This window comes from Fimicolochytrium jonesii (genome assembly GCF_025526975.1).
Source record: "Fimicolochytrium jonesii strain JEL569 chromosome Unknown EV422scaffold_24, whole genome shotgun sequence".
Classification (NCBI taxonomy): domain Eukaryota; kingdom Fungi; phylum Chytridiomycota; class Chytridiomycetes; order Spizellomycetales; family Powellomycetaceae; genus Fimicolochytrium; species Fimicolochytrium jonesii.
In genome coordinates, this window is record NW_026515691.1 from 264,224 (window position 1) to 289,066 (window position 24,843).

The 24,843-nt window shown below is 55.4% G+C and overlaps 10 protein-coding genes across 10 annotated transcripts; 3 read left to right on the forward strand and 7 right to left on the reverse strand.

Annotated features, from left to right (window-relative positions):
* Positions 1-8: 8 nt before the first annotated feature.
* On the reverse strand, positions 9-4,404 carry EV422DRAFT_201015 (uncharacterized protein). Its single transcript, XM_053065290.1, has 2 exons — positions 3,852-4,404; positions 9-3,785 (listed from the first exon to the last, which is right to left on the reverse strand). The coding sequence occupies exons 1-2, from the start codon at positions 3,955-3,957 to the stop codon at positions 340-342; spliced, it is 3,552 nt and encodes a 1,183-aa protein (XP_052922955.1). The 5' UTR covers positions 3,958-4,404; the 3' UTR covers positions 9-339.
* A 159-nt stretch (positions 4,405-4,563) lies between these two features.
* On the reverse strand, positions 4,564-7,595 carry EV422DRAFT_201037 (Centromere/kinetochore Zw10-domain-containing protein). Its single transcript, XM_053065291.1, has 9 exons — positions 7,283-7,595; positions 7,072-7,209; positions 6,894-7,001; positions 6,736-6,816; positions 6,490-6,670; positions 5,945-6,424; positions 5,271-5,878; positions 5,056-5,196; positions 4,564-4,966 (listed from the first exon to the last, which is right to left on the reverse strand). Exons 1-9 carry the CDS (start codon positions 7,448-7,450, stop codon positions 4,589-4,591), a joined length of 2,283 nt encoding a protein of 760 aa, XP_052922956.1. The 5' UTR covers positions 7,451-7,595; the 3' UTR covers positions 4,564-4,588.
* Positions 7,596-8,784: 1,189 nt separating this feature from the next.
* Positions 8,785-11,577, forward strand: EV422DRAFT_508536 (P-loop containing nucleoside triphosphate hydrolase protein; the record flags this gene model as incomplete). The annotated part of the gene is made up of 11 exons (XM_053068753.1): positions 8,785-9,062; positions 9,148-9,229; positions 9,304-9,447; positions 9,570-9,593; positions 9,678-9,836; positions 9,922-10,057; positions 10,144-10,299; positions 10,410-10,493; positions 10,583-10,851; positions 10,913-11,040; positions 11,061-11,577. 11 exons carry the CDS (start codon positions 8,785-8,787, stop codon positions 11,575-11,577), a joined length of 1,977 nt encoding a protein of 658 aa, XP_052922957.1.
* A 116-nt stretch (positions 11,578-11,693) lies between these two features.
* Positions 11,694-14,027, reverse strand: EV422DRAFT_570139 (uncharacterized protein; the record flags this gene model as incomplete). Its single annotated transcript, XM_053072843.1, has 11 exons — positions 11,694-12,228; positions 12,304-12,415; positions 12,487-12,582; positions 12,657-12,907; positions 12,971-13,071; positions 13,140-13,316; positions 13,385-13,453; positions 13,519-13,580; positions 13,645-13,752; positions 13,828-13,929; positions 14,006-14,027. The coding sequence occupies 11 exons, from the start codon at positions 14,025-14,027 to the stop codon at positions 11,694-11,696; spliced, it is 1,635 nt and encodes a 544-aa protein (XP_052922958.1).
* Positions 14,028-14,401: 374 nt separating this feature from the next.
* Positions 14,402-16,609, reverse strand: EV422DRAFT_539565 (Bestrophin/UPF0187). Its single transcript, XM_053071073.1, has 8 exons — positions 16,361-16,609; positions 16,039-16,289; positions 15,702-15,953; positions 15,403-15,622; positions 15,249-15,319; positions 15,159-15,168; positions 14,968-15,070; positions 14,402-14,896 (listed from the first exon to the last, which is right to left on the reverse strand). The coding sequence occupies exons 1-8, from the start codon at positions 16,500-16,502 to the stop codon at positions 14,818-14,820; spliced, it is 1,128 nt and encodes a 375-aa protein (XP_052922959.1). The 5' UTR covers positions 16,503-16,609; the 3' UTR covers positions 14,402-14,817.
* On the reverse strand, positions 16,610-19,827 carry EV422DRAFT_539570 (calponin domain-containing protein). The gene is made up of 4 exons (XM_053071074.1): positions 19,187-19,827; positions 18,530-19,104; positions 17,470-18,453; positions 16,610-17,382 (listed from the first exon to the last, which is right to left on the reverse strand). The coding sequence occupies exons 1-4, from the start codon at positions 19,579-19,581 to the stop codon at positions 16,967-16,969; spliced, it is 2,370 nt and encodes a 789-aa protein (XP_052922960.1). The 5' UTR covers positions 19,582-19,827; the 3' UTR covers positions 16,610-16,966.
* A 9-nt stretch (positions 19,828-19,836) lies between these two features.
* EV422DRAFT_201879 (uncharacterized protein) lies at positions 19,837-20,796 on the reverse strand. Its single transcript, XM_053065295.1, has 2 exons — positions 20,590-20,796; positions 19,837-20,523 (listed from the first exon to the last, which is right to left on the reverse strand). The coding sequence occupies exon 2, from the start codon at positions 20,468-20,470 to the stop codon at positions 19,907-19,909; it is 564 nt and encodes a 187-aa protein (XP_052922961.1). The 5' UTR covers positions 20,471-20,523; positions 20,590-20,796; the 3' UTR covers positions 19,837-19,906.
* Positions 20,797-21,120: 324 nt separating this feature from the next.
* Positions 21,121-21,961, forward strand: EV422DRAFT_570142 (thioredoxin-like protein; the record flags this gene model as incomplete). The annotated part of the gene is made up of 3 exons (XM_053072844.1): positions 21,121-21,198; positions 21,264-21,539; positions 21,623-21,961. 3 exons carry the CDS (start codon positions 21,121-21,123, stop codon positions 21,959-21,961), a joined length of 693 nt encoding a protein of 230 aa, XP_052922962.1.
* A 146-nt stretch (positions 21,962-22,107) lies between these two features.
* EV422DRAFT_201270 (galactose-binding domain-like protein) lies at positions 22,108-23,801 on the forward strand. The gene is made up of 3 exons (XM_053065293.1): positions 22,108-23,013; positions 23,111-23,381; positions 23,455-23,801. Exons 1-3 carry the CDS (start codon positions 22,361-22,363, stop codon positions 23,674-23,676), a joined length of 1,146 nt encoding a protein of 381 aa, XP_052922963.1. The 5' UTR covers positions 22,108-22,360; the 3' UTR covers positions 23,677-23,801.
* A 7-nt stretch (positions 23,802-23,808) lies between these two features.
* EV422DRAFT_570144 (ribosome recycling factor domain-containing protein) lies at positions 23,809-24,798 on the reverse strand (the record flags this gene model as incomplete). The annotated part of the gene is made up of 3 exons (XM_053072845.1): positions 23,809-24,141; positions 24,219-24,334; positions 24,408-24,798. 3 exons carry the CDS (start codon positions 24,796-24,798, stop codon positions 23,809-23,811), a joined length of 840 nt encoding a protein of 279 aa, XP_052922964.1.
* Positions 24,799-24,843: the final 45 nt, after the last annotated feature.

Genomic DNA, 24,843 nt, shown 5'->3' on the forward strand with positions numbered 1-24,843 from the left:
GATCTCGGTTTGTGAGATAGAACCAAGGGTTTTTGCCGCAGATCTGTTCGTATTGAGTAAGCGATTCAACATACAAGCACAGAAAGGAAGAATATACATTGGGAGGGTAAAAGAAACGACGCCGTGAGAAGCGTACAGAAAAGGGTAATGTACACGTAATTGAAAAAAAGGGGGGGGAAACAAAAAAAAACGAAGGTCTTTGTACATACGCCGAGGTGAGGATAGAAACGAAAAAACAGAGACAAGAAGGGTGTCTGAAGCTCGGAAACAAGAAGGGGAGATACTGTACAAGCGACGTAGGAAAACTATCCCCCAGAAGAAAAAAAAAAAATTCCTTCTTCAAGCCCCCTTAAACAAGTCGACAATGCCCTTCCGTTTCCTCGCGCCCGCTTTCGCAAACTTCGCCACACTCCCCGCCGCCTGGAACCCCAGCATCCTAAACGTGCCCTTCCCCAGCGTTCCGTTCGTGAACTGACTCACGCTGCTGAGTGTTCCGTTCATCGTCCCCGTCGCGGTGGTGGTGGTGTTCCCTTTCCCGCCCGGAGCAGCAGGAGCGCCGTGGACGCTGGTGAAGGTGCCGGTCCCGATGTAGTCGTGCGGAGGTGTGTCGGCGGCGGGGGGGAGGTCGAGGAAGCCGAAATCGCGGGAATCGTCGAGCCGGGTGGGAAGGCCGCCGTCGCGCTCCTCGTCGGCATCGTCGTGGTGGTGGTGGTCGCCACCATCATCATCATCGGAGTGGTGGTTATGCGGGGTAAAGTGATAATCGTACACATCATACGTAGGCGGCGACGCGCGTTCAGTGGCGCGTTTGGTCTTGCGCGCGTACCCTTCGTAGCTGTCGCGTGCGCTCTGGGTGGTGGCGCGATTGGACGTGGGAGGGTGCTGTGGTTGGGGGGGGAGGGGCGCTTGTTGCTTTGGGAAGGTGCCGAGGGAGACGGAGGAGACGGGGCGTGGGCCGCGCGTCCAGGTTCCGGTGGCGCCGCCGCGGGGGGGTGCGCGGAGCGGGTCGATGCTGGAGCGACGGTAGCCGTTCGGAGGGGGTGCGGTGAGGGCGTATGGGTGTTGTTGGTGCGGATCCTGTGGGCGTTGATGTTGTTGCTGCTGCTGTTGGTACTGTAACAGCGCGCTGTTTAGATCAGGCTCGGAGCGGTATTGGGAAACTCGGTCCAGCTCAGGGATGCCGAGCAGTTGAGCAGGCGTCACGGCTTGGAAGTAATCGGTTGCGTTGGCTGTCGGAGGTGAGATGGGCAGATTACCCAGCGAGTGGTTCGTAGGCGTGATGGGTGTCGGATTGGGCGTCATTGTGGGCGCCTCGGATGATGACCCATTGGGGTTGGCATTGATCGTCAGGGGATGAATTCCGTTGACCTGCGGCAGAGGAGCCGGGGCGCGGCCGGTCTGTTCAGCGCTGACATCATTACTGTCTTCCTCGCTGCTCAGCGCGCCACTGCTGTCCTCCCCAAGTGATGGGGAGGCGTTGATGATATCCGGAAACTCTGCAAACGATATCTGTTTGTTGAGCAGACGAGCTGGTCGCTGTTCCGTGCCGTTCTTCGTGGTTGTCATTGCGCCCGTGACACTTGGAACAGGCGCTTTGCTGCTGCCGACGCCATTGAGATCTCGACGTTCGCCGGTATGCACGTTCTCTCGGTTCGAAGGGCTGTCAGAGGTCTCCTTGCCGCGCTCCTCCGTCGCTCCATCGCGAGCAGGACCCTCACCCACCGCGTTGCAACCAACACGACTCTGTTGCTGAATCCTCTCTACCGCTGCGACACTTTCGAGCTTGCGCCGCACCTGCTCCAAAAGATTCGGAGTGGAGGGCCGGTGGGACAGTCCGCCGAGAGCCTCCTGCTTTCGGCCTTCCACCTGGTAGACCGCCTGGGGCGGATGGACAGAGTGTTCTTGTTTCGTTACCGTGTCCCGCTGCGGTTGGAACTCCAACGGAGGGATGGTAGGAACGACCTGAGAAACGACGATAGGCGCATCCGGCTGCGGCACCACCACACCTTTACTGCACGACCGTTCAGGCTGTTTCGGTTTCTCGTCCATCAACGCACGGACCTGATTCTTCATCTCACGCAGAGCGAGAAGGGGTCCAATGTCCGAAAAGGAGGGGCCTTCCTCCAGGATAGACAATCCCCGCTTCAGTTTCACATCTTTGGTCTCGTATAGTGCTCTGTCTTCCGCATCTGGAGAATCCGGGCGGTCTTCCTCGTCGTCCTCGTGCATGTGGGTCATTGAAAAGTCCCGGTCGAAGAAACGGTCCGCTGGTGGCGATCTGGTCTCGATGGCAAGAGGATTTTCTTCGTATCGGCTCATTGGAGGAGAATGACGAGCTTGGGACTGCGGCTTGTCGTTGTGGGAAGGCGCCGACAAACTTGCGATAGGCGCCGGCTCAGGCTTCTCCTCCACCGCAGCTGGTTCATCCGCTTCCGGAAACTCTTCAGGAGCCATCTCGTACATACTGACGTCCTCATGATTGTACGGGGAATCATCACTAACGTCATCATTCACGTCCGGGAACTCATCAAGCTTCCTTTCCAGCTGGTTCGGGTTGGGGATGTCATTCTGCGTCGGAGAGACAGCCACAGGGGCCGATACAACCGGGGCAGCCCCGTTAGGCGAAAGTCGGTATGCCGTCGGAATCCGCTCCAAGGATCTGTGCCGGATGTTGGCCAGGACCGTGGAGATAGGCGTATCGCCATGAAGAAGCTGTTCCGAGTGAATCCCTTGCCGAGGGAAGGTCTGGATGTGATGCCCTCGCACTGGAGATGCGGATGCCGAAGGGGTTTTGGATGGGGCGAACAGTCGAGGGGTAGTAGCGTAGCCCCGGACAGGGGATGTTGAAGACGAGTTCAGGTCGGCCGACGTGACCGCGCGCGTGAAGCTTCGCGCAGGCGAAGCAGACGCGGTGGAAATGTTGCCCGAGGTTTGCGCACGCTGGACGATAGGCATGCCCCGGATCGTCGACGTATCCGAATCTCGAGGCGACAACGGGGCCGAACGTGTCGGGGAGATTGGCTTGCCATCGATCATCAGAGCCGGACGATATGGATAACCTTGCGAGGATCTCGAGATCAAACTGCGCATCAGCGCATCGGCGATGATGTCTCGAGGCAAAGCCACGTCTTCGTGGGCTTCCGCCAACTGAGGGATATCAAATTGCGTGAACGTTACGCTGACGGAAAATAGCCGTTTCACCTCCTCAGGCGTCAGCTCGAGATGTTTCTTAGTGATAACCCGACGAAGAAAGCGATACTTTGTGTATTCCCAGTGACTAGCCATCCCAGCGTTCATATCATGCACGGAAGACGCGCAAAGGCTACAAGCCCTGTCAACAACCCCACGAAGGATATCATCCGGGGATCGTGACTTCAGCGCGCCGGCCAGAACTTTGCACCACTCCTCCTCCGACATCTGGTCCCCAACAGTGCCATCAAGCAAGTGGCGCGACACCCACAGGTCGACATGGTAGATCAGGCCGCCAATAGCAAACTGCTGAGCAGCCATGCGAACCTTCCAGCAGTTCGTGGCTGTGAGAGATACTTTCGAGATTGACGAGAAGTAGCACCATTCCAGGACGAGACGTAGGGAAAAATCGTCGGGAAGCGCGACTGTCCATATGCCGAGAGTTTTGGATGGTTTCTTTGCTTGCGTTGTGTCTTTGATTTGCTTGTCCTCTCCAATCTCTCCCTTTTCATACGATTCTGGAGCATGCTCAAAGAGGTCTTCGAACACAGGACTTTTGGAGGCGAGGATGACACGATGGACGGGGCAGGGAGCTGCTGAATGAAAATATGTTAGCCATCCCGCGACGGCTTGGGAAAACGATTCATTTCATAGTTACATACTTTGAAAAGATGAGCTCTTCAGCCTGACGAGAGCATCCGCGAAGCGACCCGTCATAAAGAAGGGAGCGAGCGGGTGGAGCTCGCCGTCGCCATCTTCGCCCGTCATTCTGCCGAGGCCCGGCAACGGCTGAGTCCTGTTGAGAGAAAGTGGGCACCAGCTTTTTCGCACTTGTTTCAGGTGAGCAGCCGACGGTTTCGGCTGGGTCCTAGAAACTAAACTTTCCAAGTCGGAATTCCCACGACTATTTGCCAATGCTCACAACGCTGATTTGTTTTCTTGAAGAATGAACTGCGATGATGGCCGATGCCGGTGGAAGTTCAACGTCAGGTTGATATGCTAGACAGCTACCCCGCCTCCATATACCGCCCAGAGCGGATAGCGCCATATACTGTACTGGTCTGCCTCAGATAGACCGCCGACGCATATTTCGTTCAGGGGTTCCCGCATCATAGGAGCCAGGGGGAAGGCCCTCGAACGCGTTCTCCTGGGAGCCTGCGCATTTGTGCTGTCATCACAGAGACTCGCGCTGCGCTGGACAGACACAAATGCGGGCCATACACCCAACAGCGCTCAAGAGTCAAAGGGTCGGTGTGGATGGGGGCTTGGCAAAAGTTATGTACATTACTACGATATGATAAGATCTATGGTACACCGTCACGGTCTGGCATCCTGATGCGAACTATATAACCTTCCCCCCTCTTACCTCCATTCCGAGACCCACCCAAAATCCCAACCCTCACCCCCCAATCTCCTCCAAATTCGCCCTCCTCAACGGCGTATCCGCAAACAACGCCCTCACAAGCCCCACAATCTCCCTCCTCTCCAAACTCGTCAACTCGCCATTCCTAAACCATCCCATAATATCCGCAAAACTCGCGTCCAGGATCCGCGTGACGTTGTAGAACCGGTCGTAGTCCTCTACCACGTCTTGTGGTTTGAATGGGGATGTGAGCGGTTGGATGCCGTTGGCGAGGCTGGTGAGCAGACCGTGCAGGGTCCGGGACTCTTGTTCGCCAATGTCGACCAGATAGAGGACTTCGAGGGAGACGAGCTTTGTGCAGTGGGAGATTAGGGTGGAGATGGTGTTGATGTACATTGCGGGGGGGAGGACGGGCTGTGGCATGGACAATGAGATAGATGATGAGATGGGCATGTCCAGCAACGCGCAGGAGTCCTCACTGCGAAGAGGTTGAAGGGCCTCACCTTCCAGACGTTACTCAGGAGCGTGAGATGATGCACGAGCTGCTTGATGACCCGCTCAACGATATCTCGTCGGTGATCATTCAAGACGTCAAACCTCTCGGCGCTCTCAATGATATCGTTCAGGTTAGTCTTTTGCCGAACCTAGGGAGATGAGAGGGGTGAGCAACGGGGGGGACAAACGCGAGAGCGATGGATATGACAACCGCGCTCCTCACCATCTCGTCCTGCACCGCCCGCTCCCCCAACATCTTGAACATGCCCACAAGATCCACAAAGCTGATACTCGGCACCTCCCCCCCAGAAGCCGTCCCATCAACACCCCGATCCCGCCACGTCATAACCAACAGCTCATGCGCAAAGTACATGCAGTCATTTTGCAACACCATCGGCATCTGCGGGATCGTCGCAAGCCGCTGGGCAGAGTACGCAGGCACGCTGGCGCGGTAAAAATCGAGGATCGCTCGCGCGCTGCGCTGCAGGCGGCTTTTACTTGGTGGACTCAGCTTTTGAGCTTCTGCGACGGCTTCTTTGGCGAGATCCATCACTTTTTTGGCTGTGTTTGTTATCACGCATGGTGGTAAGATGAAGAGGCCCTTTTGGAGTGCCGGGTCGACTTCGGTAGAGGTAACCGGCTTCGTTGGCAGGTCGATAAGGTTGGAGAGGAGGAGTTTCCCGGGTGGCTTGAGAACTACGGTGGTATAATCTTTTGCTGTTATGAGCACACGAGCGTGGTTCATTAGCCCGAAATGCCGTTTCGTGACGTAGTGACTCTCGAGATCCTTGCAGAACGCCACGAGGGATTCACCGCCATGCGGGACAAGACCTAGTGTTCTAGATTAGCAGGAGATTCTCCAGAGGAACAACGAATATGACCACAGATGTATCTTACCTATCCGTTTCATTTCCGCCTCGAACTTCATGCAATCTTCGGCCAAAGGCTCAAACGCATTGAGAGACTCCACAGTATCCGGTACCATGGGTTGCAGGTAGTTTCCTATAATGTATGCAGATATCTGCGGCCAGAACGTCGTTCCCATCACCCTGAACAGCGCTTCCGCGTGATTCGTATGATCTCCAAAATCTAGAGATGTTTGCAGGTATCGAAAGAGCTTCTCCAGTTCCCGAAACAAGGCACCCTGGGGCAGGCTCGGCCATGCGGTGTATGGCCCTTCGACGTATACGACATGCAACGGCCCGCGAGGGTGGGCGTCGGCGTCGATCTTCCATCTCGAGTCCTTCAGTAATGGGTCAATCACGCGTTTGTACAGCATCCGTGCGAACGGCTGGAGGTATGCTTTCTCCGCGTGCTGCTGGTCGATGGCAGACAATGCAGTCGATAGTTTGACCGGCTCAGGACCGAGACCAGGAGCTGCGGGTAATCGCAAATGAATCCATACTCTTGCCCACCGGCATCTCTCCCAAACCCTTGCTTACCGCTCACCGACTCATTCACACGTATTGTTGTCCTTCCTTGCTCCAACTCGATTGAAAGCGCCTGCGATACAATGTACTCCAGTCGGCTCCGGATGTCTTCAGCAATCGACTCGTTCCGCTGGGTCAAGATATCCAATATGGCGACGCTGTCCCACGTTGGTAATGACTTTACAACCTCGTTCTGCGACGGCGAACTGCGTGAGTCGGGATGCGGTAGGTGTCTCGCTGTTTGAGACACATCCATACCATTTTGGTGGCAGACGCAAAGGCATTCGTATACTGTGATCGAGCTATCTGGTCATCGTATACTCCAAAGAGCGTATTGGACTGGGTACGGAAATGGACATGAGACATCTGCTGCCCAGTCGTCTTATGCTGAACACTCATATCAACCATCGGCTCACCTCGGAAATCTTCCGGCTGACATCAATGGCAAGGTCAACCACCGCCAAATCCGTCGTGATGCCATCCTGCTCCTTCAAAACCCTTTGTACTTGGGCGTACAATCCTTCCTGCCGCGCACATTCATCAATCATGAGAGCCTTCCCAACGTGGATGAACGGGCACCCCACGGGACGGTACCTCTGCATCCTCCACTTCACGATTCAACCGTTCCAGCTCTTCCGACAACTCCCGCGTCTCGCTGATAATCGCGGTAGCCTGCTCCGCTTGTGTTTTGAAGTGCTCGAAATGCGCTGTGACATGCGCCTCCATTTGATACTACATGCGGGACGCTTTTGGTCAGTTAACATTCGTTTCCAGCTGTCTACGCTGAAGATTGCGCACCACCCACCTTCACGTCGGCGATCCCTCTTTCCAGTGTGGCCGAGACATGCTGCAAGGAGCTCCGCGAGACGGGAGCGGTGTGATCATCGGAGGCGTCGTTGGTGACCTTTTTACGGATTTCGGCGGTGCTGAGGGCGTGGAGGACGTTGGAGGCGAACTCTGCGGCTATTGACATTCTGAAGCTATGTGGAGGAGAGAGTCTTTGTCTGTCTGTGCCGGTTAGCGTTGAGCGGAACTGAGAGGAGACATCGCCGCGCCACAAGTTCACAACAGCCGCAAGCTCAGTTGTCCCCTTTTTAACTCCCGGTAAACCTTCCGACTCAACCAACTGCCCGCATTCCTTCCCACAACCCACAACCCCTCGTCGCACAAAAAGTCATCGTCCAGCACCTTAGCATTTCGACTCCCGACTCCACAGTGTCAACACCCGTCATACCACTCCCCATCTTACACAGAAACCCAACCATGTCATCAACAGAGAACGTCTCGACATCTCAGCCGTCTTCGGCCAACTCCTCCGCTCCCGGCACACCACGCACGAAATCGAACGCCGCACGGTGCTCGAAGGTAGGGTGCACGGACAGGGCTGTCAAGATTATTGGGGACTGCAAATACTGGTACGTTGCTATTTTGTTCTTGTTTTGCAGGAATTTAGTGTTTATTGTTGGGCCCTACGTTTGAGTGTCGAGAGGTGGACGGAGGACCAGACGCCACCATCACTGGAGGGAGGAAGGAGTACATGCTGTGAAGATGCCAGTCACACGTTTTGGCTCTTTCTAACACGTTCTGCCCCGCACAGCATGCAAAAATACTGCGGCAAGCACCGTCTTCCCGAAGCACACCTCTGCGACAACATCCAGAAATGCAGAGACGCCAGCGCAGAACGCAACAAGAACCGCTTGCTGGGGGAAAGATGTATTGCGGAGAAAGTATAGACGTTCCCAGAATGCACAGTTTTGGGAACGATTTTTTGAATGGGCAGTTGTGATTTGGGTAGAACCGTTGTCCCTTTTCCTCAGTTGTACTTTAGTTGCACTAGGAGATGATGGTAGTCCGTTTTGGTGATACATGATTCAATCAGTATTTGGGCGCTCGTTATGGTATCTGTTCAGTGCGATGTTTGAGATTAAGGATGGGGCGGGAGGGTGCGGGTATCTTGGAGCGGACATCGTTGAGCTAGCGCGGGGATTTTGAGACGTCCGATCGCATTCAACTCAGTTTCATGAGCTTTCCGTCCATTGAGATAAACGTTGGCAGCATCAAGCAAACTGCTTCTGTCTCGGAGCAGTCGATGCCTTCCCAAGGGGGGCTCCCATTGGGGGCTCGCTTAGGCCGCGTCCAAACAGAATTTGCTCACGTTGGAAACGCGCTGTCAAATTTTGGAGGGAAAGCGCCGGCTGACAGGTTCCTCAGAACGGACCACAACACCGACGTTTCACATCCAGTCAGGCAGCTTCCTTTGCATATCCACATTCTCTCGATAGTTTCTCTAGGCAACATGATCTTAAAATGGCCCAGTACCACCCCCATCCAGACGTACACCACCAACAACCCCTCACCATCGCCACCAACTTCCAACAACCGCCACCCTTCGCCCAAGGCCCGGCCACCGACACCAACACACCCCGCTCGGCCCTAATCGCATCCCCAGCCTCATTCGCAGGCAGCATCGACTCATTCGGGACCTCTGGGTTCCGCAGTGGGTTCTCGACAAATGCACCCAGCTCGGCTTTTACGAGTGCGAGTGGGAAGGAGGATGGGGAGGAGAGGATCCGGGTTGTCGTGAGGTAAATACAGCTAGATTCGGGCGAGGCGCCCTTGAGGGTGTCCTAACGGGAAGCATACTCAACGCTGGGTATTATTTATCTGTAGAGTGCGGCCCCTAACGCAAGCCGAGAAGATCCTCCCGGACAACGGCGGAGTGGAATGTTTCGACGATCACCGCACGCTGGAGGTAAACTCCTCTTCCATTCACATCCCCCATCTCAATGAAAACCCGACCAAACAACCCCTTGCTCCAATAAACAGGTCTCAGGCCCGTCAACCCCAGCACGCACAATGACCTTCAACCGCGTCTACTCGCCCACATCCACCCAAGAAGAGGTGTTTGACGACTGTGGTGCGAAGGAGATGATCATCAAGGCCATCGAGGGGTATTATCAACATCTTGGGGTTTGTGCAACACGGAGGAGATTTTTTGCTTACTACGTGTAGAATCTTCTTCCTTCTCCACCGCCACTGTTGACTGGTTGCATTGGGTTAGATATGCGACTACGATTTTTGCGTTTGGACAGACAGGCAGTGGGAAGAGTTATACCGTGAGTCGGGCGAATGTTCATAGCATCCCTCTCCAGCGGTCGTGGCGGAGGAGAGGTTTGATGACCATGGCGAAAAATTTATAGATGACCGGCGAAATCGGCCACGAGCTCAACCCCCCGACCAGCGGCCTCGTGCTCCGCGGCCTCCAGTTCCTCTTCGAGCAGCTCAACGGGCCGTACGCCGAGAAGCTGGGCGGCAAAACGCTGATTCGCGCGGGGTATCTTGAGATTTACAATGAGCATGTATGTGTGGTTGTTCTTTTGGGCAAACACTGGGTGTGGATTGGAATCATACGGGGGGCTGATAAGGCAGTTTTATACGCAACAGGTTCAAGACCTGCTAAGCCTGACGAACACCACGTCTCTACCTGTCCGCTACGACGCCTCGAAAGGATTCTACGTCGAGAACTCCCTCGTGGTCGACTGCGCCTCTGTCGACGACAGTATCGCTGTGCTCCAGGAAGGTGCGCCCCAGCAAAATCCCCAATCTCAGCCCCCTTCCTTAGCGTGGACTCACATCCCCTTTGCTGCCCATGAACAAACCACCCAGGCCTACGCAACCGCACGACCCGCGCCCACCAGCTCAACGAGCACTCCTCGCGCAGCCACAGCATCATGACGCTGTATATTGAGACGGAGACGGAGAGTGAGGGTGGGGGGGAGGTGGTGAAGAGGCATGGGAAGATCAGTTTTGTGGATTTGGCTGGTGAGTGTCTTGTCTCCTGCGGGGCTGGAGGGGGGGCGTTTGCTTTCGACGGGGGGGGAAGATGGGGGATTACCGACGCTGTTTGTGGGGTGTGTGTTTTTTCGTTGTAGGAAGTGAGAAAGTCCGGGATTCGAAAGCGACGGGGACGACGTTTACGGAGACGACGAATATCAACAAGAGTCTGCTAACGCTAGGTAAAAGAACGGAAAAAAAAACCCCCCCAGAAAAAACACACCGTCTATTCAAAAACGAATCCCACTTACACCGAAAACATCCAACACAGGCACGGTCATATCCCTCCTCTCTCACCCCACCCACGCCGCCAACTCCACCCACATCCCCTACCGCAACTCCCTCCTGACCCGCCTGCTCGCCTCCTCCCTCTCCGGCACCGGCCTCGCGCTGATGATCGCAACCATCTCGCCGTCCCCGCGGCAAGTGGGCGAGACGATGAAGACGCTGCGGTATGCGCAGCGGGCGAAGCGGATCCGCACGCGGGCGGTGGTGCGGATGAGCGAGAGGGATGGCGTGGTGGAGGGGTTGCTGAAAGAGGTGCGGAGGCTGAGGGGGGAGAATGAGTGGTTGAGGGGCGTGGCGGGGGTCGGCGGGGTAGGGGTGGGGCAATATCCACCGCAACACCAACATTCAGGAGCGGCGGGCGATGCGCAGGTGGGAGGACATCATCATCCCGGCACGGCCCCGCCAGAACCCCTCCATCTGCCCCCCATCCCCTCCGGACCGGTAAGCTACACCACCGCCAGCCCGGTCCCCTCGCACACCTCAAGCGCATCGTCACGGTATCCCAACAACCGCAGCCAGAGCCGGGCGAGCACGATCGGAGGGCGGGGAAGTGACGTCGCCGCCGTGTCGTCGGAGGGCACTGGGGCGGGGTACGCGAAACGGCATGGAAAGCGGGCCGTTCAGCCTTCGATATCGAGGGATACGTCGTCTGTCGGCGGAGCTGGTTACGCAGATCAGGCCCTGCAAAACCCGGGGTTCACCACCCAGCAGATGGATGCCGGCGGCGGCGGGGCATACTACCAGATGCCGCCACCGATGATGCTGATGCAGCCGCAACAACAACAGCAGCAGCCGTATATGGGACTCCCGCAATGGCCGATGCAAGGGAACGGATACATGGATTCACACATGATGGGGATGTACAATAACACGCAAGGATTTTACCCGCAACCAATCCCGGCACCGCAACAGCAGCAGCAGCAGCAGCAGCATCACGTAAAAGCTGCTGGTGCACGGGGCCAGAAGGGACACAAGTAGGGATATCTCGAGAGCCGGCGCAACAAACCGCTCTTACTCATTTTCTGCATATGTACATATCTGAGACAAAAGGTTGTAACAACGGGAGTGACGACCCAGAAAGAAAAGCATATATTTCAATGCCTATGATAGCAGTTACTACACTGATCCTTCCTAAACGCATTCGCAGTAAACTCCGCACACCCGCAGGTCCTGCATACCGCCAACATCTCAGACGAAGCCGAGGCCGGTATCGATGCGGGGGTTGCAAGGGGGAGGTGGTCGCTAGAGTTCTGGCGCGATCTGCTGGCGGGTGAGGCGGGGGGCATGGCGGGGCTCCCACCACCTGAAGTCGGGTTTCGTGATGGGGGCGGTTTTGGCGCGTTCGCGGGTCTTTGCGGCTGTGAGGACGAGGGCGGGATGGGGGCGTTGTTGGGGACGTAGGAGAGGCGGGAGATGTGGGAGTAGGGTCTGTCCTGTGGCCGTTGTTGGGAGATGGCGGAGGATGGGAGGTGGTACTCTGAGGCGGGCCGGGAGGAGGCGACGGATGTGCGGTGGTCGGCGAAGGCGTCTTGGGGTTCTGGGGTTCCGACTGTTTGCTGGCCCGTTATGGAGTCTGGGCGGTATGGTAACACGGGAGGAGCTGGCGCTGACACGGGTCTCGCCAAAGGTCTGTTCAAGGTGAAAACCAGATATCAGTGGCTGCGTCAGACCTCCGTAGCTGTGAGAAGAGATCCCAAAACGTACCCGACATAGTTGGTTGGAAATATTCCCGCACGGCTGCTATCGCCGTCAATCTCGCCTTCCCACCATCCCTCGTCTATCTCGCAAGTCACGTTGATGATGTCTCCCTTCCTGACTGTTATTTCAAGAACAAAGGCCAGTCAGTATTCAGCGTACTGGCCCGACAGCTCTCCAAGCTACACTTACTTGTAAGTTCCCCTGGCCCTTCCGCATCGAAGTCAAACTGAACCTGCACCTGTTTCCGCCCAGCGGTCGGATTAGCCGGCGGTTGTGCCACATGTCCTATTTGAACGTGCTGTCAGTGGCGGTGCACCAACAAGAAGAAGAGGGGAACGTCCCTCAAATAGATCATTTACCAGAGTAAGATCTTGTTGGTTCGGGCGCGGGCAGCATGGATCCATTTGGGCCAGCCACAGGGAACACCATTGAGCCCGCATTCGATGCATAAGACAGTTTGCGATCCAACGGACCGCCCGGAAGTGGGGCCTGCCCACCACCGATGCTGTCGGTACTGACACTCCTCGACGGAGGCTGTCTGTCCGAGTTGGTGGTCGACGCACGTTGGAGAGAGGGACGCCGGTAGCTCATGGTGTCGTTTCGTGGCATACTGCGTTCGAGAGAGGTGTGTCAGTGATAGCAGTTGCTGCCTGTCCTTGGAAGCGCCCCTTACTCGGCTAGATTCCTTTGCAAGCTGGATATCGATTCCAACGCTCGTCGGTGATATTCCACTTCGGCATCCATGAACCTCAAAAGGTTTTCCAGTTGCTCGTCCTGGGAAAGCGGGAAGGATGTGAGAGGTCACTCGAAGATGTGAGGGGACATGTAACGCTTCAACCCACCTCATTAGAGTTCAACTCAATCATTTTCTGAGTGGCATCCGTCAAACTCTCCTCATATTTCATCTGCGCGACCCTCGTCTCTTCCTCAAGCTCCGGCTTTTCCTTGCGGCTTTTGTGGACCTTATTCAGCTTTGCGTCAAAGTCCAGTCGGCGTCTCTCCAGTTTGGCTTTCAAGGTCTGCGTTGTCGAAAGACCTTAGCAAACTGCCTCGACCCTTCGCGTCGGATGAAATCACGGGGACTTACGGAGTAGTCTTTCATATCGGATATTATCCGTTCGAGATTCCCGATGTACGACTCCCGCAAGGATGCAATCTGGAGAAAAGGGCTTGAGGGTCAACGCGTCGGATACCTCGTCCTCCAACCTCTCCTCCACATACATATTCGATCTGGTGCATCGCGATCCTCTGATGCGCCTCTCCGAATGTGACCAACGCTTTCCCTATAACAAGATCTCCATATCAGAATACGAGCAGCCTGGGGCGTCTTCGGTAGAACGGCCCTACCATAAAGCGAGTCCTCAGCCAGCATGCTCCCGAACGTGACCATAGCCTCGGCCATGATCTCCAACGGCATCTTCTTCGCCTTATCTGCGCCGGAGCTCTTTTGCTTCCCTGCAAAAAGCCGTGCACATCGTCAAAGGGCCCATCGATTTGAATGACAGATCTAAAAACGGAGAGCACACTCACCCAGCGCTTTAGCATACACCGTCAACGAGTCGTGCACTTGTTCAGTGAACTCGCGCCGAACGTTGGTCTCATGCTCCAGCGCCTTGAACTCTTCGCTAGTCTCTGTTAAGACAATACACCCATCTTAGAAAGCACCCCCCACGCGTGCGGTGTCGGCGGGAATATGTATTTCACGTACCCGTCTTTTGTGTGCTCCCCATCTTCTCGCCTAAATAGCACATACGTGACGCTCAGTTGATGCCACCACCGTCTCACGTTTTCAGAACAAAAGTAAAAGAAGGAAATGGACGGTACCTGTCCACTGAAGGAGGCGAAAAGCCGAGTTAGAGAACAAAGCGGCGGGCTGTGGACACAAACAATTTGTAACTGATCTCTACGATGCTTACCTGGCGGAACTGCCCAAACTTTTTCCCGAACGAAGCCATGACTCGGTCTTTTGAAAGGCAGGAGCTAAGAGGAGAACTGACTGTTCGTGGTCTCTGCTAGCCTATCGAGTGTCGGGGGTGTGTTATGTTCGGTGGGTTGGGGTTGGGACAACGGGAGATGTCTGGGGTGGTGGAAGGTGGAAGTTGGAGGATGGACAGTTGCGAGCGGCTTGTGACGGCCACATTAAATCCGAGCGTCATCGCGTTGGCCATTCGCGCGCCAAGACGCTTACAATGCATTTCGGCAGGCCGGCATATCTACTAACATGAATGCAAGCGGGGCGCTGCATGTGCTGATTGAATGCATTCCGATACTATGTACAACATATAAGCCCCCGCAAAACCCAGGAAGCCGAAGAGTGCAATCCCTCCTAGATCTCAAAGGGTCCATGGCGAGCCATATAAAACGAAAAGACGAACGACGACATCAATGCTGCAAATGCGTCCAGTCCCGATCCTCCGCCATAAAATAGTCCCTCCAGGGTTACGCCACAAAGTCAGTCTCCGCAAGAAATGCCATACACAACCCCGGGATATGTGACGGGCAAATTCCTTTTCATCACTCTCAATGTCCAGCCTTCCTCAGCGCAGCCAACGCCTCAGGATTCAATTCCGCTTTCGTCGATGTAAGGTCTTCCCAGGGCCTAAAAGAAAAAATCGGAATCAGCAAAGCGTAGACAACTGGCTGTCGCACATGAAACCTATTCCTACGTACAGACTCCACTTGGCGGTATCGAGCTTATCGGGCCTGTCCATGATCCCGAGAATCTCTTCGTGGATCATGAAGCTGATATCGTCGATGGGGAGGTCGTTAGCGTCTATGAGGAGGGGAAGGGGTATTTCGATCAGTTCATGTCACGCTTGAACAGTACGGGACGGAAATGGGATGAATGGATTGATACGCACCAAAACCGAACTATGAAAAGCATAGAAGATGATAATGTTAGTATGTGATCTGATTCCTCAAACGTCCAATCAGGGATCTCGTGGACTTACCGGGTTCTCAATCTCGCCTCCGATGGCTTCCAATCCCAGCAGCGTAAATGCCGCCAAAGCACACATCGGGACTATCACAGCGAAGAAAGCAAGCGCGCCGTCAGCACGCCGTTCACCCCCAACCCAATCAACTTCATACAGATGAAAAACTCACTAGTGGACCACTTGCACGCATCCAGCAACTGAAACGGCAACGAGAGGAGATACAGCACCAACGTCTGCTTCAAATGCACGCCGTAAGCAAAGGGCAGTGGGGTGCCCCGGATCCGCTCGAACCCGGACAGGCAGTCCATCATGGCGTTCAGGGCGTTGTTCATGCAGCCGTAGAGGGAGACGTCGATTTGCTCGCGTTGGCGAATCTTGTTGATGAAGCCCTGTTGGTGGTTGTAGAGAGGTCAATACTCCGGTGAAGCGGAAGACACCAGAAACAATCCATGGATAAGATCAACTTACGCCGAGATGCAACGAAATCTCCACCGGCAAGTTCTTCATATCCGGGGGCGCCGGCGCATCTGGGGCATACTCCGGCAAGTGGCTGATATACGGCTGCACGTCATCATAATGCACGCCCAGCTCGCTTCGCAGGTAGTGCTTGGTGGCGTGCATGAACGCAATGAGAAGGTTCATGGCCCCGCGTTTCTCGAGCGCTTCGTGGGCGTCCCGGGCGGGTACGCCGATCCATACGAAGCGGGTCATGTTACGGACCTTAAGAGAGAGGTATCATCCACGTCAGCCTCATGCATCTCCCCACGCATCCTCGCAACAGTCCACTAACGGTCTCAGCTCTTACATTAGTCTCCAGGGTACTAAAAAGCCTCCTCCCCTCCCAATACCGGTCATACGCGGTATTGTTCCTAAACACTAGCAACAGGCCCATCACGACACCGACGATGGTGATCAGCAGGTTGGATTTGGGGATCAGGTCTTTGAACCATTTGTGCGGGTACAGGATGTGGAACACCGTCCAGCCCGTCGCCCAGGCGGTTGCGAGAAGGGTGGGGATGGAGATGCGCGGGATAACGGAGCCGGACACCCTTACCACTGTGAAGATACTCTCATTAACTGCTTGGTTCCAGGCTCTGAAGAGACGGGGAGGAGAGCGCAAAACGTACGGTTCCGAGCAGAATGATAATAGTTCGACTGGTTCTTGACCTTATGGGTCATAGTCGCCTTTGCCCTGTGCATGTGCAAGTCGGACAGGTGCGGCCTGTGCAGGTGGTTATGGTGGCCCTCAAGTTTTGTTGCTTCGCCCATTGCTTCAAGTCCTTGGTGCTATAGGGTGGGAGTGTTTTCGAAAGTCCCGTACTGCATGCAAAGCACATGTGGGAGATTGGGGAAGGTAAGGAATCTTACAAAGTCCAGAGGGAAGCCACACCTCGGGAAAGCGGTTGGGGGAGGACTGTCACGCATGCGGGAGGCTCGCCGCTCGGGCACGTGATCGCATCACTCCCTCCGTGCGGCACACTCCCACACGCCTCCCTCCCAAAACGGCGTCGCGTCGCTGGCCCTTTTTTATGTACTGTAACTTGCAACAAAACGCATCGCAACAGTGGCTTCCATGAATCCAACATCTCAACATTGATGCATATGCCATTGCTGAACAGTGTACGTACGTAACTAATGGGGGCAGCGCAGAATGCCGCTATCAAAAAGGCCAACGGGTAGCGCTATTCCAAGGCCCATCGTACCCCAAAAGCTATCCACCCCATCCACGCCCTCTACGCAGCATTCTGCACCTTATCCAACGCCATCAACGTCCCCACAAACGTCAAAATCATCTTGCTCTTCACCTCCACAATGTCCTCCGGCAACACAAAGATCGTCGCCCCCAATTTCCTCGCAATGCTGATCGCATATTTGGCATTCATCTTTTGCTCGTCCTCGCTCTGCCCAGGGCTCACAAGCTCGTAGTTCACAACCCCCTTCTTGATGCCCTGCAGGAGGTCGAGGAAGAACACGGAGGTCGAGAGGGACGGGTCTTTGAAGGAGGCCATGGTGCTGTGTTTGGCGGCGCGCGTGCGGACGGTGTCGTTGGCCCATTTGATCATGTCCGAGTCCGTGATCTCGCGGCCGGCGGTGGAGAGGGAGCGGAGGGTTTGGATGACGTGTTCGCGCATGAGTTGCCATACCAGGGCTAGTAGAGAGGAGGGAGGAGGGTGAGATTGATATTTCTGCACAGCGAGTGGGTGTGATAAATCAACCCTCAAACGTAAGAACATACCAAGAGTCAAAGTCTTATTCCCATCGGTGATATCCACCCCCCCAATCCCCACCAACGAAAACCGCATACTCTTCCCCAACACAACCACATAATTGCAATTCTCCACCTTCTTGAACTTCGACGACACCGGCGCTTTATTCACCTTCTTCCAGTCCACCACGCCCGGGTGCACCTTATCCATCGCATGCAGAAGCACCAACCCGTCGCGCAAATCATCAAACAGATTGTTGACGAAAGGTTCAACGCCGAGTGAATTGAGCCACAGCGCAAACGCACGGGCTTCGCGGTCGCCCTCAGATGAGAACAGCCACTCGTCTAATTGCGCCATCTCGGCTTCGGACAGCTTCTCGAGGCCGGGGTGGGTGTTGAAGAGGTGCGCGACGAACGCGAAATTCAATTTGGCGTTGCCGCCGACGAGGGTTTTGGCGGTCAGGTATTTGCGGCAGCCGAGCTTGTCTGCGTTCTGCAGGACGGCTTCGGCGCGTTCGAAGAGGTCTGAAATCTGCAGCGGTTGGCGCGTGCAGGTAGAAGGGGCGAGCTGGGCGAGGAGGACCGTGTAGTTCTCGCCATCTTTAACATCTCCCGAAAAATTGGTCACCTTCCTTGACCAGCCCGCCTTCTTCAAATGGTAGTTGAACCAACGCAGCAGGATCTGCTCCGGAGGCAATTTCAAAAACTCCTCCAAGCTCTCGCCGGTCTCGAGGAGACGGAACAGCTCCGGGTGGACCTTGATATCGATCTTGGCCTGCAGACCAATCTTGATGATCTGCCAGATCAGGCCAAGGATCAGATGCTCGCGGCCTTCGATCAGGTCCTGTGCGCCGATGTTAACGACGCTGCAGCCGACGGCTTTGGCGGAATTGACGACGACGTTGTTGTTTTCAGTCATGTGGAAGGGGTTGAGCTTCTTCTGGACGTTCAGAACGCGATCGTCGATGGTGCCGGGGACAGAGTCGTTGATGAGCTTGGCAAGGATGAGACCGTCTGCGGAGGTACAGAGGATAAGGTTAGCCATCTTTGATCACGAAAAGGGTGAATTCTATCGTGCAGTCTTCCCTACCTTTGCACTCGCTGAAAATCTGCATGCTCGAAGGATCAATCGGCAACCTATCCTTCAAATGCGCATCCCTCGCCAACGCCTGATTAATATGCTGCGTAAACGACTCCTTCTCATCCTCATTGATCGTATGCGTCGTATTCTCCCCATGTCCATGCAACACAATCTTCTGCTTATCGCCCGTCTGCTTGGCCGCGCCCTTATCCTCGCGCACCTTCGACACCGCCTTCAACAATCCTTCAAACGAGACGAGGCCGCCGTCGTCGACGAGGGATAGCTGGGAGAGTTTCTGGGTGACGTCCTGGAAACTCGCGCCGGCTTTGGTGGCGACATTGGAGAGGTCGGAGGGGTGGACTTTGTCGCGGTTTTCTTTGTCGACTAGGGTGTATTGTTGGTGGAACGCGGCGATTTCGGATGGCGTGAAGTAGGGGTACTTTGCCGAGAGGGCTTGGGTGTTGATGCCCATGCTGCCGGCGGAGAATTTGCGGGGGGTGTCGGTGGTGTTTGTGGAGGGGTGGAGACCGCCGGTGCTGTTGATTGCGCTGGGGTATGCGGGGATGGAGGTGGGGAGGTTCGCTCTAAGCATTTGGAAAACTGTGAGATTCGGGGCCACCATCATATTTCCAGCATTTTCCATAGAAGAGAATCTCGCAGACTTACTCAGGTTGCCTAGCAGGTTTCGAAGGTGGCCTGGTCGGTACACTGTGCGCCGGGATAGCCGGTTTCGTAAACGAAGATTTATTCGGAGCAGGCGATGCCACAAACGGCTTCACGGGCGACGGCTGAGATGTCTGACCACTAGATTGCTGCTGACGTTTCGCAGCCAACCAATCGCCACCGCTCTGTTCCCTCCAATTATTCCCCGATGACGGAAGCGCAGATGTAGATGTCGAGATGGACCCGCGTGGGGATGAGATTGCTGAATTAGTTTGCTGCACTGTTTGCGGGTCGCTATTGTCGTCTGCGTCCCAGTCGTCTGCGTCGAGGGCGCTGGAGAGGGTTGGGGAGTCGTTGTGCAGGCTCTCGTTGGATGAGAAGTTGCGGAAGCCGGACATGTTGAGTGAGGGCTTTTTGTAGATGAGGGTGGTGTTTGGGGGGTTGGAGTGTGGCACGCAGGTTCCAGAATAAGGTTAAGCGTGTTTAGCCTTCTGGAACGTGGCTACTTTGCCGGGCGAGGCGAGACAGGTTGTTTGGGGAAAGCTGGGGCGGATTGCGATGCTTGTGGTTGCGGCGGGACTCGCCTGGAAGGATGCTTTTATGGGCTATTTTCTGGGAATAATGGCACGAACGCCAAGCTCTCGTCGGCCAAGACTCCTCTGCACATGCATGCCGAGTTGGCGTTGTTTGCGGGCTTTGGCGTTGCACGGATATTACGCCCGCCTAAATTACAAGCCACGGTCTTGATTCACAAACACAAACCCGAGGGTCATGGAGGGTGGTGATGACATCCGTTCTCTGAACACTCATCATTTTCCTCAAGGACCGTCGGGATAGATATCTTTTTCCAAGCTGCCCTCCTCCCATCAACCCCACCACACCCACCGGCACAAGCAACCACGGAAACCTCTCCAGACGCTCGAATCCCGCACGCAAATGATACTGATTCCTAACATCCATCACTTGATGAAACTCTCTGGCAAGCTGGCCCCTGTAGATCCCCTTAGGGGTGGAGACGAAGCAGGCGGCGACGGAGTCGCATGCGTCTTCGATGAGGGCGAGGGAGGTGCGAAGGGGCGGGGGGAGGTTTTCGTCGGCGAAGCGCTGGTGGGTGTGAGGGATGACTTGGGGAACTGAAGGGGAATGATTTAAACCCGAGATTCGGAGCCCGAAAGTACGATAGTAGCATGGTTCCCAGCGTGCCGTTGTTGTGCCGTCCAGCACTTGACCGACGACCGACGACCGTACCAGCGTTTGCTGTTCCTTGATGCTTTGCATGCAGCGCATCTGCTAGTGCTTGCTCTTTGCTCACCAAACTCAGTCGAGTTGATGATGGAGCTCTGGATTTGTAATTTGTAATGTCAGGCGGTCAACGGAGCCACCACGGAATACTGTACTGGACCAACCGCAGGTGGGCATCTGCCGTCTCCGTTCCTCCGTCCCTCCCTCTGCTCTGTCCCTCCCTCTGTCCCTCCTCCATTTGTTGCTACTCAATATTGCCACGTTAAATCATGCATTACAGGAGTCGGTTATAAAAATTATGGCATCACATGGTTCATCACATATACAACGGCTAGCACTCCTATTTCAAACCAGGCCATACAGCGAAGGTGCAACAAATGACAGTATTGCGCGATTGTCAATCATCCCACTCCACCTATGCCGTACGCCGGAACGAGCTGGCAGAGGCATGTCTATTCGTATTTGTCATTGACGTCCACGGGAAGCAAGCCTCCCATGGTATAGGATCGGGTATAAAGAGTCTCCGAGGGGGCAAGACAAATGACAGATCTACAGTACAGCGCATCAGCAAAAATGACTCAACCCACTCGTCCACACTCTCCTCCTCCCAAACCTCGTTTATATCGCGCTCTCGGATGTCCATGGGCACAGGTGAGTGCACCACACAGTTCTCACAGTAGCTCCCGTTCACCAAGATGACCCAACTCACTCGTCCCCACTCCCCCCCTTCCAAACCCCGATTGTATCGTACTCTCCAATGTCCGCATGCTCAGGTTTGGCACCTTCTTTGGTTCTGGATTTTGCTCGCAGACTCTTACACCTTTGATTTTGGTATCAGCGCGTCGCGTGGGCCCTTCGATCGCTTGGCATCGACCATGAGATTGTGGAGATCGATCTCGCCAACAAGCCCGAATGGTACCCTGAGGTCAACCCTCGGGCCACGGTTCCGGCGCTCGAACTTCCCGATGGCAAAGTCTTGATTGAGTCGTCTGAGATTGTTTACTACTTGGAGGAGGCCTATGGGTCCGGGTTGGAGGGCAAAAGTCTGCTCAGCAAGGGACCCGTTCGAGCGCTATCAAACTCGCATCACGATCTGTACATTTGCGGACAAGGTGTGCATCCAGTCCCAATGATTCTGACTGTTTCCATTGCCCGTCGAACCGGGATTTCTAACCGATACGGATTTTTCAAACCCAGTTCTCCTCGGCCTACGGCGCCTTCGTGCGCAACACCGACCGCACCAAAAAAGACGAAATCCACACCCAGCTCCTCTCTGCTCTCAAAGACCTCATCAACACGTTCCCGGCCACAGGCCTTCCCAGCAAACTCGCCATCATCCACATCTTCCCCCATCTCTGGAGGTTGAACGTGGTGGGCCCCTACTGGCGTGGTTTGGACATTCCGAAGAACAAGGATTTCCAGCCTTACTGGAATTTGGTGGAGGCTGCTAGCAAGGATGAGGGGTTTTTGAAGACGAGGCCTGAAGAGGAAGACACTATCAAGGCGTATGGGAAGTGGTATAAGGAGAGGATTTGAGGTGGGTGGGTCAGGGGGACTTGGATGGGTGGCATGTTAGCTTGGATTTGATATCGTAGCGTAGTGAGGGGGAGTTTTTGTTCAATATACAGTACCAATGATCCACCATGTCCATCAGTTGCCTGCCAAACGAGACATCAAGACTATGCAGTATTATGAGGACCGACTCGAAAGTGAGAAATTGCAGCGGAGGGTGTTGCCACTTGGCCGCGAGTCCCAAATGTCCGCGATAGATGACTTCGACGCGAGCGTGACCCCAACAACCAAGCGGTACAGACCGCTAACAGCTTCAGGAATAGCGCAGACCGCTAATCGCTTCACGAATCCTGCGCTCTCCGTTCAGGCGGCGAACCTCATCCTCACCCCACTCCCACATTCAACCCCCCTCCAACCCCCACAATGACAACCCCGCCGGAGCACCCCTACTCCACCCTAACAAACCTCTCCTGCGCCTCCCTCCGCACCCACATCCTCTTCGCAACCGACGACTTCTTCGCCCCGGCCGAGCTCTTCCTCAACCCCTCCCCACCCGCATTCGACCCCACAACATTCACCCCGTTCGGCAAACAAATGGACGGCTGGGAAACGCGTCGCAAACGGACCGCAGGGCACGACTGGTGTATTATCCAACTTGGCCTGCCGGGGATGATTCATGGCTTTGAGATCGATACCGCGTTCTTCACGGGCAACCAGGCGCCCGGGATCTCTGTGCAGGCCGCTGCATTCAAACCCGGTGAAGGCGGTGTCTCGTCATTAGTCCGGCGAAGCGAGATCGGCACCGCGTGCACATCCTCAGAGTTACAAATCGCCGAAAGCGTGGGATCAGATGGATGGGAGGAACTGGTACCTTACACGCCGCTGGGGCCGGGGTACGAGGCGACGCGGTACCATTATGTGGAAAGTGGGAACAAACGGGCCAGGTTTACGCATCTGAGGGTGAACTTGTTCCCGGATGGGGGCGTCGCGCGGTTTAGGGCTTACGGGGTTGTGAGTAAGGATTGGGAGGCGGTGGGGAGGGGGGAGGTTGTGGATTTGGCGCATGTTGAGAATGGGTATGTTGACTGTTCAGGGGAATGCGTGATGTTTGGCAGCTGCTTTGGTTGCTGGTGGGGAATCCTGACCGAAGGACTTACATTTATTTGTTTTTAGCGGCCGTGCCGTAAGCTTCTCCAACGCCCACTACGGCCACCCCCGCAATCTCATCGCCCCCGGGCGCTCGCTCACCATGGCCGGCGGCTGGGAGACCGCGCGAAACCCGGACCGACCGCGAATCTACCAGCACGACCCGCAGACGGGGCAGCTGATCATCCCGGGAAAACACTGGGCGATACTGGCGCTAGGACATGCGGGGAATGTTGCGGAGGTTGAGGTTGATACACATTTGTTCAAAGGGAACTTTCCGGAGAGTGTTGTTGTCGAGGTATGGTCAAAAGCGCTCCCATCTTCATCAGCGTTCCTTTCAATCCACCTTATTCCGATGTTGAAACTTCCAGGCCGCGGACATTGCACCAAGCGACGCCCATCTGGCCACCGAAAACAGCTCCTCAATCCCCTGGTTCACTCTCATCCCACGCACGAAACTAGGCCCGCACGCGCAGGTGACATTCGGCGTAGAGGACGGCAGTAAGGCAAAAAGAGTGACGCATGTTAGGGTGACGATGTTTCCGGATGGCGGGATCAGTCGGGTTAGAGTCCGGGGGACCGTTTGTGCTTAGAACAATAAATAGGGTTGATTCTATTTGGTGGGGCTACCGTAGGCCTAGGTGCTGCTACAGCAATTCACTACCAATCTATATCACATATCACATATCACACCCTAAACCGTCACTCCCTCTATTCCAACATCCCTAAGCCTTCTCAATCTCCTTAACCTTCCCCTGCAGTGCCTTATCCACCTCCCCCACCCACCTCTTCGTCCCCTCCTCCACACTCTTCTCCGCCCTTCGGATGTAATCCTCGCCCACATGTTTCATCTTCTTCACCTTCCCCCTTGCATCGCTCCTAACATTACGGATCCGCCCCCGAGCCTTCTCGGCGTCGGCGGAGGCGCGTTTGATGAGGGAGTCTTTGTACTCCTGCGTCAGTTTGGGGATGGGGACTTTGAGCACGCCGGGGGAGTGCTTCTGCGGGTTGAGGGCGAGGTCGGAGGTGCGGATGGATTTGTCGACTGGGGATGTTAACTGATCATTGTGGGGGGTGAGATGGGTAGAGAGGGAGCGGTATGTTTTGTATTTCTTGTTTGATGGGACGGGCTTACCTCCTCCTCGTTGAGTATAACCATCAACGTATGCGCGTCCTTCACATTCACCTGCGCCAACTGGCCCAGCGGGACCCGTTCGCCTTTATGCGATACCATTACTGCTTCCAACAGCGCTGAAAAGAATCACAGTCCATCAATCACCCCTTCGCTCAGAAATCCCCCCCTCTCTGTGATAATCCCACAAACCTGGATTGACCCTCCCAATCCGCACAGCATCCAGATCCACCACAAACCGCTTCACCTCCCTCTCCATTGCTCTATCAAACACATCGATGTCGATCTCGGTCTCGGTTTCGGTGCGGCTGGGGAGAGAGGCTTCGTCGAGGTCGTCGTCGAGGTCCTCGAGGGCGTGCTTGCCCTTTTTGGATGCGGACGCTTTGGAGGATTTTTTTTTACTGGCGTAGTGGCGGCGGAGTTGGGTGGGCAGGCTGGGGAGGGGGTGGGAAAGGGCGGGCCGAAGGGACGTGGCGGAGAGGGGGGTGGTGGTTAGGGAGCGGAGTGTGGGATGGCGGACCGGGGACACTGCTTTTGCGGCGGCGGCTGTTGCTGCTCGTCGGATGTGGCGGGTGCAGTGCATCTTGGCGGCGGACGGGTGATGGTGGCAGGTGAAGGTGGGTGTGCG